The 15,194-nt window shown below is 40.5% G+C and overlaps 1 protein-coding gene across 1 annotated transcript; it reads right to left on the minus strand.

Moving 5' to 3' along the window:
- Nucleotides 1-1,383: 1,383 nt before the first annotated feature.
- Nucleotides 1,384-14,028, minus strand: agtrap (angiotensin II receptor-associated protein). The gene is made up of 5 exons (XM_084542580.1): nucleotides 13,911-14,028; nucleotides 12,964-12,998; nucleotides 12,668-12,779; nucleotides 9,468-9,666; nucleotides 1,384-4,190 (listed from the first exon to the last, which is right to left on the minus strand). Exons 1-5 carry the CDS (start codon nucleotides 13,935-13,937, stop codon nucleotides 4,066-4,068), a joined length of 498 nt encoding a protein of 165 aa, XP_084398706.1. The 5' UTR covers nucleotides 13,938-14,028; the 3' UTR covers nucleotides 1,384-4,065.
- Nucleotides 14,029-15,194: the final 1,166 nt, after the last annotated feature.

Genomic DNA, 15,194 nt, shown 5'->3' on the forward strand with positions numbered 1-15,194 from the left:
CAGCAAGAAGGTTCCAGGTTCTAATCCATGGGCCGTCTGGGCCTTTCTGTGTGGAGTTTGCATGTTCTCTCTGTGTCTGTGTGGGTTCTCTCTGGGTACTCCGGGTTCCTCCCACTGTCCAAAGACATGCTCTTTAGAGTAATTGGTGATTCTTAACTGGCCGTAGGTGTGCATGTGAGTGTGAATATCTTTCCGCGATAGACTGGAGTGGAGACCTGTCCAGGGTGTACCCCACCTCTCACCCGATGACAGCTGGGATAGGCTCCAGCCCCCCCGTGACTCTTCACGGGACAAGCGGTTACAGAAGATGAATGAATCTCTTTTATCTTTTTCATCTTTTTTATTCTCCTTTATTCTACTCCATTTTATTTATTGTATTTTGCTTCTGTGAAGTCGAGTGGGCCCCATGCTCCAAGAACATCAATACTGAGGGGGGTCTCCTTCTGTCATCGAATATTTAACACATTGCCACTGCTGTTTAAAAGTGTCAGCCCTAGGGGGGCCCCTCTACTTGCCCACGGGCCCTAATAAGCAGTTGCCTTCCTTTCTTGTTGCCAAGCTGCACCGCTTGGTCTTAAATCCAGCCTCAAGTGGTCATTCAAGGAACTGCAGTATTTGGCACTTACGTGTTGGCTTTATTTTCTGCCCTGGAGGTCGCCGCCTGTTTATTCCCTCCAAATAATTACATTAATAAGCATTTATTTAAATAAACATGACTGAGTTTAAAATATTGCTTATCACCCGTTGACAGATTTTCACTCATGAGCCACATTTTTGCTTACAGATGTTTTTTTAGGCATTCCAAACATGCTTTGTCTATGGTTGATTTTTAGGTCACTAAACTTACAGTTGTACCGAGGTGTTGAATATGCAGCCAATATGTCACTGTCTGTGTGGATGTGGATGTGTGAAAAATGACAGTCATAGAATTTCCATTCAAGCGTTCTCTAAAGGGCTTACAGCTCCAACGCCTACACATTCGAGGACAGTAGGGCATTTAAACCAAGAAAAGATACAACCTCACGATAACAAAAGCCTTCAGGGACAGAAACCTTGACTGCAGGCTCACCATGTGTGTGCTTATACTGCGAAACTTCAAGTAATTCATGAAGGAGTGCTTAGGTTTCAACCTAAGCTGTGGGTGAAATATGAAAATCAGGTGTTTTACATTCCAGGTGAATATCTCTCTAATTAGTTTGATTTTATTTTTAATGTGAGAGGCAGCAGGGAATAAATATTTCAGTTTCAGGCTATTATATTTAATATTTCATCCCTGTGTAATTTTAAGTCAAGTACATTTTGTAGTGTGTTCTATATCACCAGAAAATAGGCTAAAATTGAAGGTGAAATGGCTCCGGAAAAAAAGCACAGCGGAGTGCAGAATAGGGGTTTAGTACAAGCATGAAGATAAATGTGTTGTCTGGCGGGATAAACAACAGAGGTGTGCGAGAGAAAAATGTGAGAAAAAAAAAAACATTTCTTTGGGCAGGACTCAAGATGCTGCATGGGATGTGAGTGACATGCAAATAGAAAACAACACTCGCGGTTTAACATTATTCTTTATTCTTAAGATAAAAACTTAGCATATGAAAACTGAAACGAACCTTTAAACGAAAGAAGTAACAGCTGTTTAAACTCTACGTGATTTTTTTTCGCAGTATTTTTATGGTACAAATAAAAGCAAAAAAAAAAAGAGTGTATATTATGAACTCAATAATGAACTGTATGCAAGTCTTTACTGAATCACAAACTTCTGTGCACTGCAGACAGAGACATTGTGCATAAACAGTGCATAAAACTGCAGCTGCACATTTTGAACTTTTGAGCATGATGGTGACATTGTGCCAGCGTATGAAGGTGTGCATTCACATTGCAGCAATTAGGTATGGAGTTCTTACAGGATCCCTGGGTAGGCTAAGTCATGTTCATACATTAAATTCGCATATGTCCAGCATGTAATCTAATAAGGTGCATCTTATGATCTGTGTGCATCAAGCTGCAACAGCCAGGATTGTCTCACATATTCATAATGCGACCAGCAGAGTTACCACATCTCCATTCTGAAAACAGGAACTTGTAACACTTTCAAAAGAGAACTGACAGTAAAAAAAAAAATACTGAAACTTGACTTTCCTCGTGCTCTGATTGCTATCATGGTTTTGTCATTTGCACACTAAAACTGAGAGTGCACATTTCAAGAAATGCTCAATGAACGGTTGCACAATTTTCACTGAGCGCTAAAGATAGCGTGAATGCCTTGAGATTTAAAATTCTTCACTTAGCATTTGCGATGTGACAAAAGTGCCATACCTACCTGTCCTTATTCTTACAGTTCAACAGGTTTCACAGGCTGCACAGGTCTGTAATCTACCGATGTTACACTGAAAACAGATATTACTTTATAAATGTGTTCACGACAGTCTATATAAATGACAATTAACTATCAGAATTATGAAAGTAACATTGTTTTTTTTATACAGAGTAAACTACGTGATCATTACAAAAATCAGTCTTTATCTTGTGATAAGATAATTCTTAAAGGTCCAGTGTGTAAGATTTAGGGGGATACATTCACAGAACTAGAATATGGTTTTCAAAATGATGTGTTCATTAGCATGTAATCACCTGTAACTACAGGATAAATGATTGTGATGTTGTGTTGTTAGCTTAGATCAGTCCTTGATGTCTTGGCATGTTTCTACATAGCCCACAACAGACAAACCAAAGACCCTTCACTTACATGGACACTAATAATTGTAACAATAGTCCAATCAGAATAAAAGTGTCTCATGTTTTCATCTCAGTTGTAACAGACTGGTCTGATCAGAAGGAATTAATTTTCAACCTGAATCAGAGGCATGTTGTAAACATTTCATAATCGATTTAATAGGAAAACATTAGCACCCATGTAAACATGTGGTCTGATTGGAATAAAACCATTTGTTCTGCATGTTTGTCCCGTGTCAGAAGGACATCAGGAGATGTTACGAGTTTCCAGCAGGGACGGAAACATGGAGGTAGTAAAACAAAGTTTGAAAAGTTGAATAAGCCAGAATAAATGTTTATAGTTGTATTCAAAATGTGGACTTGTCTTGAAAAACTTTATATTTCCAGCAGATCTGAGTCTCCAAAATGAGCAGAAACACTTTGTGATACTGATCAGAATGATTAAAACTGACAAAATATTGTCATTGTAAACATAACTACTGACTTAAGAGGACCCTTTACGATTTACGTTGAAATGGTGACCACAGTACAATAGATTCTCCAACAAGGAAAAGGTATTTTGTTGGTTGCAACCTCACCACAAGATGGCACTAAATTCTACACACTGGTCCTTTAATATGGACTTGACCAAGTGCTGTTGTGGCTTCTTTGCGCTGCCCTGCATTTTGCTCAGTTATGAGAAGAAAGGCTTCCAACATTATCATCACTCTCCTCAACTCAGGTGAAACATTTCACAACTCACATTAGTTGAAAAAGTACAGAGGCACAAAATAGCTTCCAAGGCACAACATTGTACATTAAATTCATTTGTTCCAAACAGTTCAGTATTTTCAGCACTGCTGTACCAAATAATTGGAAAATAGTCATTATATTCACCACATACTGCATACAAGGGGAATGTAATAATTTACAAAGCACAAAGCAAGACAGACAACTCTTAATGTCTTTAAGTGCCACATTTCTGACAGTGACTCACTGGGTCCGAAGTAAAACAACTTAACAGTTCCATTCAACATCTGTCAACAAAACAATAGTACATGGTATTAACAGCAACACAGCATCGGAGTGGAAGAACTGTTTTCCTCCGTATTTATTCAGCAGTTATGTGCCAGCTAGCAAAACAAAATTTGAACAAAATATGAACTTAATTAAACCACATTTTGCTTTAAAACCCAAACACATAATCGTTTACCAAAATAAAAACTAGATTTCATTTCTGGACTCTGAAGAGAACCAGCATTACAAAACACAGGGGTCAACACAAATTTGTCCCCAAGCACTGTACTACTGCATAAAAAAGTGGAAGGAAAACGGTCCGTTGTTCAATGTCTGCTCCGCTCAGTATGTGCGGACACCTGGTTTGCTGTCGTGGCCCTGGTTGAAGGGATTCGCTGCGTTGGAGGACTCATCGGGATGGTCAATGGATTGATAGGCGTCTCTGTTTCGTGATACAGAAGGGAAACCTGCAGAGACAAGCCAAAAGTCTTCAGCACGCTGAACGCCTGCTATGCGAAACGTCTTAATTGTACCGCGGAGCCTGGGCTATTGTTGATTGTTTGTGAAAGAGATTCTTAGAAGCAACATGCTCAAACTTTTTGTTTCACACAAATACATGTTGGGCAAATTTATTATCTTGGCTCCACCATCTGGCTGCCTCCAGATAAATATAGACTGTACTGGTGGAAAATGTCTTGGTAAAGCACAGGCTGCCTCTGAAAAATGTTGGATTGAGACACATTTATTCAAAAATCTTCTTTAAGCAGTGCGGACATTAGATCCCTAAAGATTTTTTTGATTAGATACTCAAGCCGTGCCTGTTTTAAAGGAAATCTGACCACAGCATCAGTGGTCTGAGACTGCCTTCTGTGAGGAGTCATACAAATAACCCAGACTCCAGGGCATTCACATTCCTGAGTGAAGTATATCTCATGTAAACATGCTTGATAATTAATTCAACTTGGGCAAAGGTCTCTGAAAAATCATATTTTACTTCATGTGAAGCTCAAAAACAAATAGCCCTCACTGCAAAGTGGCTAGAATACCAATGGTGTGTTTTTGAAAGTTTGGAATCCCTGCACACTCTTACCTCTGGTGGCCCAGAGTGATGTGACTGTGACAAACAAGCAGATGATTGAGGGCTGACTGATAAATTTGTGGTCTGAGCCAGAAATGAGCTATACAGCTATTATATGTATGTGCAGTTCAGATATTTTGAGTGATTATGCAGAAAGTTGTTTAAATATTGCAAGCAGGTTGACTACATATGCCTCCGTGCAGTCTACTGCGACGTCGGTTTCAAGGGCTTATCACATTATGAAAGTCTGTGGACATGTTGCAACACTAATGGATGGTGCAACCTTGTTAGAAAGCCTGGAAGATGACACCCATTCTGGAAAGTTAGACGTTGCTGCCATACAGGAGACCACTGACAAAATCCTGACAAGACCCTGACAAGACTCTTACCACAGAGCTGGTGTATGAATGTAGGACGTTATACTGAGGAATATATGTGTGCTACGTTTTCTAAAATGTACCCCTTCTTCCATTACCTCATTATTCGCCCCTCTTAAAGAGGTACTGCTGTTTCCAACCTGGACCTTATTTCTGGCATAAAATGGTTCGTCCACAACCTCAGAATCTGAAAAATATTCAGCCATCTTGCAAAAAACTAGCAGTAGCAAATTACAGGTAAACAAGCCGACCATCCCTGGTGTGCGCGGCGCTCAGAGATGACATCAGCCATCTTGCAAAAAACTAGCAGTAGCAAATTACAGGTAAACAAGCCGACCATCGCGGGTGTGCGCGGCGCTCTGAGATGACATCATCCAGGTCAGAAAACATCATCCCGGGTCTGTAGGTCAATCTACAGACCCCGGATGATGATAACAGGTAACTCCGGACTCAACGGGGAATAGCACTAGCATACGATAACAAAATATTGGTGAAATTTCCGAGTTTCGCGGCAGATAATACGTTATTTAGAGGCTGCGTTTTGGTGCCCCAGTCACTCCCACTATATGGATATATGCTGATCTAATTATCTCCCGAATGACTAAATATTACACCAAAGTTATATGGGTGAGTAAACGATCGTCTCTTATACCAGAAATAAGGTCCAGGTTGTAAAAAGACAGTAGTTCCCCTTTAAATGCTAATCAAACATTTACTTTCACTGCAGAGTTTAAAAAAACAAAAATAAAAAAATATTGGTATATGTGACAGAAGTAAGGCGGTATCGTGTTAAGCTCAACAAACCTGTTCGTACAACCAGGTCACATTCATTGTTTTATAATGAGTCAACATTATGTTGACTTTAATTGGGCTGATTTTAGAATGTGCCCCATCATGCAGCTCTGGCATAAATATATGCAAACCGAATGCACAAACACAAATGAGGTGTCTGGAGACCGGAGATTTGAATAAAACATACAGTAGATGTGGAACTTTGGAGAAACATATGAACACATAAAATACAATAGAACATGTAAAAAACAAACAAAAAAAAACGCATTGTACTGATAAAACACAGCTGTGCAGGCAGGCATGGGAGGGTAATCACGACTGACGAAGATGAGAACAGACACATGAAAAGACAGACAAATAATTACAATGAAATGGACAACACAACATTAGAAAGAGACGACAAGAAAAAAATATGGAAATTTCTTTTGTTTTTCTCGCAGCCTGTTTGGTGTTCTTACTTCCTGCGTGGAAGGGGACGGAAGAAGATGATTGGAGGAGAGAAATGGTAAAAAAAAAAAAAGGGAAGAAGCCGGGAGTCAATAACGGCGGCCAATTGTAAAGGCACTGTCAGCACTGTCCGTAGTGCATCGACTGTCCACAGAGGTCTCTAAGTCTGAGAGGTCAAAGGTCAGCAGTGGAGAAGAGAAGAGAAGAGACAAATGATCAAATCATGACAGGAAAAACACGAGACAACACAAGTGTCCACAAACAAAAAACATGACAGGAAAGTGCAATAAGACAGAGGTTAGAAATGATGACACGCAGGGAAAGAACAGGGAAATGTAGGTTTTGACAAATACACAGGAACATGAGGTTTTTTGCAAAGCCACGTCCCTTCTAAGTTACTGTTGCTATACTTGCCCAGTTAAACATGGTGGCACAGTTCAGGTGGAAGATTTTACCTGGTTAGCTACACAGGTTTGTTGAGAAGTCTATCTCCACCACAGACTCTAAGATGGAGAAATCCTGAGTGGTTTTGAAACTGCGACTGCACCGACCTGTCACTCAAAGCAGCCTTATCCTTGATCTTAAACACTGACATAATTTAAATGGGTGATTTGTATAAAAATAGAATCAGCCCCTATAGTTGTCAAACCTGCTGCAAAGTTGGAATTTTAACATAAAGGTCACGAGGACCCAGCCTCAAAATTCAGTGTTCATTCAAAAGTACTGTATTTTATTATTTGTAATCTGAAACAGTGCATTAGACTTTACCTTAGATAACCCTGGCTAGGGTTAAACTTTAAAACCCAATACCACAGCTGCTAACATTAGCCTAAACTCTTAGCAGCTCATGAGTAGTGCTGAGAGCATGCTCATGAGTAGTGCTTTGTCTGTCTGAGCCCTCAAAATAATGCAATTAGCTAAAGGCAATCTACAGTAACTCTTAAATAGCATTTGACTGCTCTAGATAGTGGCCATAGATGTATTACAGGAACCAGATACTAAAACTCAAACATGGCGTCCACTCACTTGAATGAAAATTTCTCTTAATTGCTCTTCCAGGTTTGCTTCTGCAGTGTACAAGGGATGGGGATATTTTTGATGCAGAATCCACTGGTAAACATTAGCTGCGAGACTTTGACAGTAGCAAGTTAGCTATTAGTATGCTACTCCTTATCCATTTGCTAATATTTTGGAGTTCGTTTTGGAAAGGCTAAAGGCTAAAAAGGCACAGCCCTAAAACTGAACTATCGTTCTTACTGTGCCGTACACACCAGGTTCAACATGTGGAGAAATCCAAAGCTTATTACTGCCTATTGTTTTTGAATGTTGTTGCAATGCCGTTTTGTTGCTTATTTAAAAGATATATCTTCCCTCTGTGTTTGAAATGTGCTCCATAAATAAAGCTGCCTTGCCTCAACAGATCTGATGCGCCTAGTTACTGTTGCTAAGCAGTGAGAAGAAGTTGAGTGGTTTAGACTGAAAGCAAATGAGTGATCGCTGGCACATGCAGCCTTTATTGTATTAAGCGACATAAAAGTAGAACCTAAGACACAAACTCTGAGTAATTCAAACCCCCGTAAGAGGGCCGTCAATCAGAATAGAGGGAGTCCTGAATAGCTCCAACAGCAATTCGCTCACATGCACCTTATTATCCGGTTCCCAGAGAGCTCGGTGCAGCAGGGATCCCATTTCAATGCGAGCTACGCAATCAGACAGCAATTAAAACACACATTGTCTGAAGCTAACATTCGCTGCTTTCATCAGTCACTACACAGTCTAATGGATGCGCCTGCTGCGTGAATGAGGCACTATAGTAAAACCACAGAGAGAGCAGATTCATCAATATTCAATTATCCTCCAAACAGTCAGGAGATGTGTTTTGTCAACTGAAGTTTTGGGTTGCAAAGCAGGAGACATTTCATTACGTCTCTATGTAATGTGATAAATGACCATTTCAGCAGGTAATATTACATTTAATAATAAAAAAAATGGATAAATAAAAGCATTATTCTACTTCCTGGATTATATTCATTGTTCTACTTATTATTGAGGTTTAGGGAAGAAAATCTCAACATCCCTGAACGGAACCTTTCTCACTCCTACTATTAAATGACAAATGACATGACAATACAACGACAACTGGTTAATCAATACAGATGAAGAAATGGGTAACATTTACAAGGATTTGATTGTCTAGCACGCGTCATAGCTCAGTGGGATTTCTAATGGAAAAGCTCTCAGCAGCTCGAGCTCAAGTCTTCAAATCGATGGCCACACACAGCTGATCAAAACATTTTGACTGTCTCGTGACCAGTCGGTACGCTTATCACTTGTTTGTCCACTAAGAAAAAGCTATTAACTCAGCAGTCAATACCAACATCAAATTTCTTTTCGTGGCTGTCACTACCGGCTCCTTCTCCCTTTCTTTTCATCACTCCTGTCCTATTTTTGCTTCTGGCCAGCCACGACAGATCATACATTTTTTCAGCAGGCACGGGTTTTTATGATCCTCAGTGCAATGGAAATTGGAAGCCAGGATGCCACACGCATGTTATAAACAACTCATTGGGAAAAGGGTTTTTTCCCCAGCTCGGATATTTCACTTCATTTTAAGTCTTGTGACTGGAACTAATTAGTTTGACTGTGGAATCATCTGCCAGTGGTTTAGCAGAGAGTCTACCCAGTTTGTGCAGCGCTTGGCAGGCCTTTCATGACAAAGAGCATAAAACAACACAGGGAGGATGTGAGAACGCTCCTGGACACATGCTCTTTCACGCCGCACCTTAAGCTTTGGTCACACACAGACTGGAGATCATTTCTGTAGAGAGCCTTAGATATATATTTTTTAAATTTTCACTCCTCCTGAAATCGTACCAGACTGCGTACTGACTGGATGTGTGATGTTATGTAAAGAGTAGTATCTGCTTGTCAAAATGGAATTAGGATACTCCTGTATGATTTTCACTGCATTAATCAGTTTTCACGGTAAAGCTGTCACATGACGACATCCACACAGGTCTGACGAACCCGACTCATCCGCTGGCGCTTACCAAAGTTGACGTTGTATTCTCCTCCTCGTTCGCGGTACATCTGGTAGACAAAGAAGCAGGTGACAGGCTTGAGTAGCAGGTTGAGGATGGCCATTCCCTCACTGAAGCGAGCCACTGCAACTGAAATGTCGTCCGCCGGATAAAAGATCGAAAAATGGATGATGTCGGTCAGTATTGTCAGACTCATCCCCATCAGAAACTGCAGGGACCGGACAAAAGAGAAGATAGCATCTTAATGAACAAACGTTATAGACAAGGTTTTTAAATTTAAGTGAGATCATGAACTGAAGTGACCTGTCGTGGTGCCACAGGGAAAGATTCCCCACCATATTTTATTTTATCTCTTTGTTCCTTTCCTTTACTTGCCCTTTGTGACTAATTTACACTTAATGATGATGTAAATATATTGTATATACTGTATGTACAGGAGGGTAAGTATGTATGCACATGCTGTTGGCTAACCGTCTTTATTTACTCTGAGGTGAGACTGTGACATTTATATTATATTATATTATATTATATTAAATTCACTGCAAATAACTTTGATTTTAACTAAGATTTCTTCGTCATTCCATTGCAGAAGAAAGCTGTTTGAGTCGAGGAAAGGAGATACAAATCTAACAGTATGCACAATGGAAAATTGTGGTGTCAGCATCCTGGTGAAAAATGCAGACAGTGGAGGAAAAAACAAGAAGAGAAACCTGAAATATCACCTTATAGTATATCTCCACCAACCGCAGAAGTTGCAGTTTGCTGTTCATCCATGTCTGTCCAGATTCATGTAATATATGTAGTGGAGACTTTAAAGGAACTGAATACAAGATGATGCTGCAGAACATTGTGATGTCACGGTGAAGCTGACTTTGTTGATATGAAATAACATCACTTGTCATCAAGACATTTGTGTCAAATGTGGTAGTAATTATTATGCATAAGATGGTATGTAGAGTAATGGCCAAAAAAATACTTGTTTTTCTTTAGGTCAAAGTGTATTTGACCTTTGACATCTGACCACCAAATTCTAGCCACCTCTTCCTTGAGTCCAAGTGAATGTTTGTTCCAAATCTGAGGAGTTTCCATCGCGGCATTTCTAAAATATCTCGCTCACGAGGATGGGTCGTATGCGAGGTCTGAATCAGTGAACTTCAGCCACCAAAATTGAATCTGTTCAACTTTGAGTCCAAGTGGATGTTTGTGCCAAATCTGACTGCAGCGTGATACAAACAGAAAGACAACCCAAAAACATGATGCCTCCGGCCTCAGCTGCTGTCAGGATAAGCAATCCATATAGAATCTTTGCCTTTTGCAGCACAGTCAACATCCATACTGTGATACAAAACTAAACCTCCTCACTCAAATGTGTGATTGGTCGACACTTGAAAACTCTAAACTCACTGCGGGTGCTTGTGAAAGTGACGCCAAGAATGAACACGACAGGATACAGGAGGACACATTGTGTAAGAGGTGGACGTCTTTCTTCCCTAGCTCTGACTGATGGATTTGACTTTGACGATAGAGGCCAATGTCAAAGGATCCTGCTTACTAATTACTTTTTCAGCTTTTTCAGTCCACAGGCCTCCTGTCTGACAGACGCTGGACATGAGCGACCGTGACACTGAATGGCATGAAGGTAAAGGGCTGCACAACTCAAGCGACAGTGAATCCATCAGTGTCAAAACTGTCACTGAGCAGGAGCCTGGACAGCTAGTTTTCTATCGAGGTGCATCTCAACACTCAAAACCCTCTTACGCCCAAAGGATAAATCTAAGAAAGGAACGTCCTCTAGCAACCAGCTGTCAACTACAAAGTGATGGCCGACGAGCTAATCACATGTGGAAGGGGTTGCCCAGGTAACCTTTGTGTATAAAAATTTCAGTTTCAAAACTATTTTGCTTGGTTATAAAATAGACATTTTCACAAAATCATTGGTTTGTGGTATTTCGACAATATTTTACTTCTAGTTTCTCATCTTGCATATGGCTTTGGTTTCGTCCAGCTCTTCTCTGTCATCGTGTTTAAAGCCTAATCAGGTTTTAAAAGAATAGTAGCTTCTGTCGTAGCAGCTGGTGTTTTGGATCTCCCTCACATATGGACTAATCTCATTGTCCTGTCTCACGAGACTGGTCATGCAAAAACAGTTATTATCTGAATCAGGATGTTTCAAATGAGCATTGATTGAATCAGAAAAACGATTTTTTAAACCCAGCTCTACTGTTTCCTACCGCAAAATGAGCAGAACATAAGAATATTGCTGGTGTATGGATGGGGCCAACTCTTCTTGGCGTCACCTCTCTCTGCTTGAAAGGAAAATACAGCCAGCAATGCCTCTAAGCCCGATATCAGCATGGGGAATTTAGTGGCAGGAACCAATGTCGTGGAAGGCATTTCCTTGTGGTAAGCGTTTGGGGAACTATGTGTTTGCACCTTGTGTCAGTCAACCGTGTCAGTCAGTCCAGTGGGTCGTCGCCTCAATCAAGTCACTTCAAAGCTGACATTAGTTCAGTTTGGGACTTCAAGTTTCTTCTCGAATTTTATTTACATTCCATGGTCTCTGGTCACCACAGCAGTGCAGGTCTCTTCTTGTTTGTACACCTCTTAACAGTACAATAATCTTCCATCAGCCTGAAACCTGCATTCAGTGCAGACTTGCAGCAGAGTTGTGATTCTAGGGCAGGGCTCAATAGTTCTGCTAAAGTCTCAGTGAAGCTGAGGATGGTTACCTTTGAAAGATGGGATAACACAACTAATGATGTCCTTGCTGTAGTACAGTTAAATCTGATTATTGTCCTCTTTTCCTTCTGTCGCTCCACAGCAACATCAGAAAACTGCAATTTATGAGTCACATGTTTGTCTGTGGAAACCTGAGTGTAGAGTTAGGGTAAGATGATGTTTTAGGTTTAAAATAACAGCTAGACTACTATTAGATTCATGGAAACACAAGATGAAGCTCTGTCTGAGATATTTTTCAAAGATTTCAGTGAAACCGGCTCCTGGTTTAGCTGAAATCTGGCTTAAAGCCACAGCTACTGTGCTGTACGGCTATCCATCTCAAAGGGACGGCCACACATTGTCCTAGATTCCACGGATAAATAGGTTAGAAGGACTACGCAGCTCTGCGCCCGTACAGCCGCCACACTCCTGTAAGTGTCACATGACGTTATAAGACTACACGAAGAGAAGAAAAGTGGGCAAAGACTCACCATGAGCACGGCATCTATGGAGTCCCTCTGTGCAATCGCCCAGACTCCAATGGCTAAAACACTAACGTTCCCCCATGCAAAGGACGCGGGCAACAACGGGAACATGCATCCCCTAAAAGGAAAGACGGAAGGAAAATTCTTACACACACTCCAGGGGTTATGTTTGATCGCACAGCTTATGAGACGTGGAGGTGAAAGAGTAATCCTGAATCAAGAGGGCGAGCGTGAGTACGGGAGCCAAAAGAGGAGAGAAATTCCTCAGGTTTGTGGGGAAAACAAAAAGTGTGCACACTCACCATACTGTAAGCAGCCAGTGCACCACTACTATGGCCTAGAGTGCAGGAGAAGAGACAAGAGTTTTAGACATTTATTTATCATTTCAGTTTAGTCTAGATTTAGAGTGATTAGTCACAAAATAAACTTCCTACAATTAAGAAAATCATATACTATCATAAGCATATACTAATGAAAGGCAGAAGTGTGGAGTTTTTCCTATTTTATATAACTGTAATCTAAGATCACATGGACTTATTTCATTATTTTCTGACGTTCTACAAAGTAAATGAAAAGAAATCAATAAACTGTTTAATTGGCAATATGGGAAATAATCAGATGAATCTATGTGAGCTCACAGACGTTAAAAACTACAAAAGACACATGTGATCAGCTGCATCAGAGAGCTGGCTGCACAGTCCACCCCGGACAAAGTCACAGTGTGAGAGCTCTTAACTTTTCACATCATCAACTCGTCATCATGATTCAGATTTTCTGATCTTTAAAGTTTTCCGTCCAATTTTTGACTAAACATTACAAGATATGACATTATTTCAGTTGTCCTGTCTACATTTTCCGTGTGAAGGGGCAAATTCACTGCTTATGAGTTTTTTTTATCTTTGACCGTCTATGCACAGGTCTATCTTTGTGTCCTATTTGATGAACAGATTTATCACTATGTTTGCATTTCTCTCCATTCATAATGTAATTTACTTTGTGTTGTCTTTGGTCTCAAATGTAATTTTAACATACTTTAGAGGCTGTATCTCCTAAAACCTTTAAACTTTTCTTACTTGAAACCAAAACACAGAGTGTCACTGTGATTTGGGTTTGAAGAGGAAGGTAGTTGCCTCACAGAGGAATTACCAACGAGAACTGAGAAACAAAGCTGACATCAACAACTCATTTAACACCAGTCTTTGCTCTAAAACCCACATGCCCAAAGATTAAAAGTAAACAGCAGTCTCACCTTTAGATTTATGGCAGGGATTTCCATTCTAGTCTGTGTGGACAGAGCAGCTCTTCCTTGATCTGATTCAGTGTTGCAACTTGTTGAAAGGCTACATGAAGAAAAAGCGGCAGCTTTTCTCTTACACAAACTTCTCTGCAGAAACCCCTCCTCCCTTTAGCTCAACCTGCAAACACAAGCCATGTGACAGCAGCCTGACTGCCACCCATGTGACTTCCAGCCTCCCCTCCCCTCCCCTCACCCTCCCACTCCCTCTACCTGAGGCCTCCAGTGGCTCACACACAGACAGGAACCACATGAGGATCAACACTGGTCACAGCTGAGCTTCACTGCCCTTCAGGGCTTCACTATGAAGGATCAGGAATGTAGCATGTGTGTTTGAATATTTAGAAACTGTCTGTGTGCGTCCTCAGTTGACAGATTGGAAATTTAACAATTTATTTTAATAGATAAATAGATGTACTCAACAAAAGAACATGTCGTGCAACACATGATCAAGTACGTTTATATTCAGTTTCTTTAAACCTATGCAATCAATTTGTCTGGATCAGTTAATATTCTGAAGTTGACTCATAAATATGTTTCCACACAAGCTCCATGGCGACCATACACCTGTGTAGCAGTTAGAATAATGCAGTTAGCATGCTAACAGCTGCTGATTATTTGGCTGAAGAATTTTAGAAATGAAAGTAGTGTGCAAAATAAAATGTTGGCAGAAATGGAAATATTGCAGAACCTTTTACAGTTCATTAAGGTTTGTGGTAAGGAATGAGATTATGGTTGGTATCAACGCACACAAGTAGTTTTTAACCATTTTATTTCAACACAATAAATCTGAATGACACAGTGTTCCAAGATGGGGAGTCAGCGGATTATCAAACTAGGCCAATGAAAGAAAATTTCAGTCCAATCCATATGTATAGCTTATACACCGATTAGCCATAACATTATGACTAATATGTTATATATCTAATATATCCTAATATTGTGTAGGTCTCCCTTGTGCCTCCAAAACAGTTGTGACACATCAGAGAATGGACATGGGTCTTCTGAGGGTGTACTGTGGTGTCTGGTAACAGAATGTTGTTAGTGGGGGTCTTTGTGTCCTATGGGTTGAGGGGAGGGGCCTCTGTGAATCATCCCACAGATACTTGATCAGTTTGGGATCTAGTGAATCTGGAGGCCAGGTCAACACCTTGTGCTGTTCTTCATGCTTTTTTAGTTGTTCCTAAACCATTTTTGTGTGTGTGTCTGTGTCAGGCTGCATCCTGCTGGGGATGGCTG

Source organism: Chelon labrosus, assembly GCF_963514085.1.
Source record: "Chelon labrosus genome assembly, chromosome: 4".
NCBI lineage: Eukaryota > Metazoa > Chordata > Actinopteri > Mugiliformes > Mugilidae > Chelon > Chelon labrosus.

What these genes read in the sequence shown, in the direction of transcription:
- agtrap (XM_084542580.1), bottom strand. Translation starts at nt 13,937, where the DNA reads ATGGAAATCCCTGCCATAAATCTAAAG. An exon ending in CACTGGCTGCTTACAGTATG is followed by an intron (nt 12,780 to 12,963) that starts GTGAGTGTGCAC and finishes CTTTCCTTTTAG; the next exon opens with GGGATGCATGTTCCCGTTGT. An exon ending in CCATAGATGCCGTGCTCATG is followed by an intron (nt 9,667 to 12,667) that starts GTGAGTCTTTGC and finishes CGGTCCCTGCAG; the next exon opens with TTTCTGATGGGGATGAGTCT.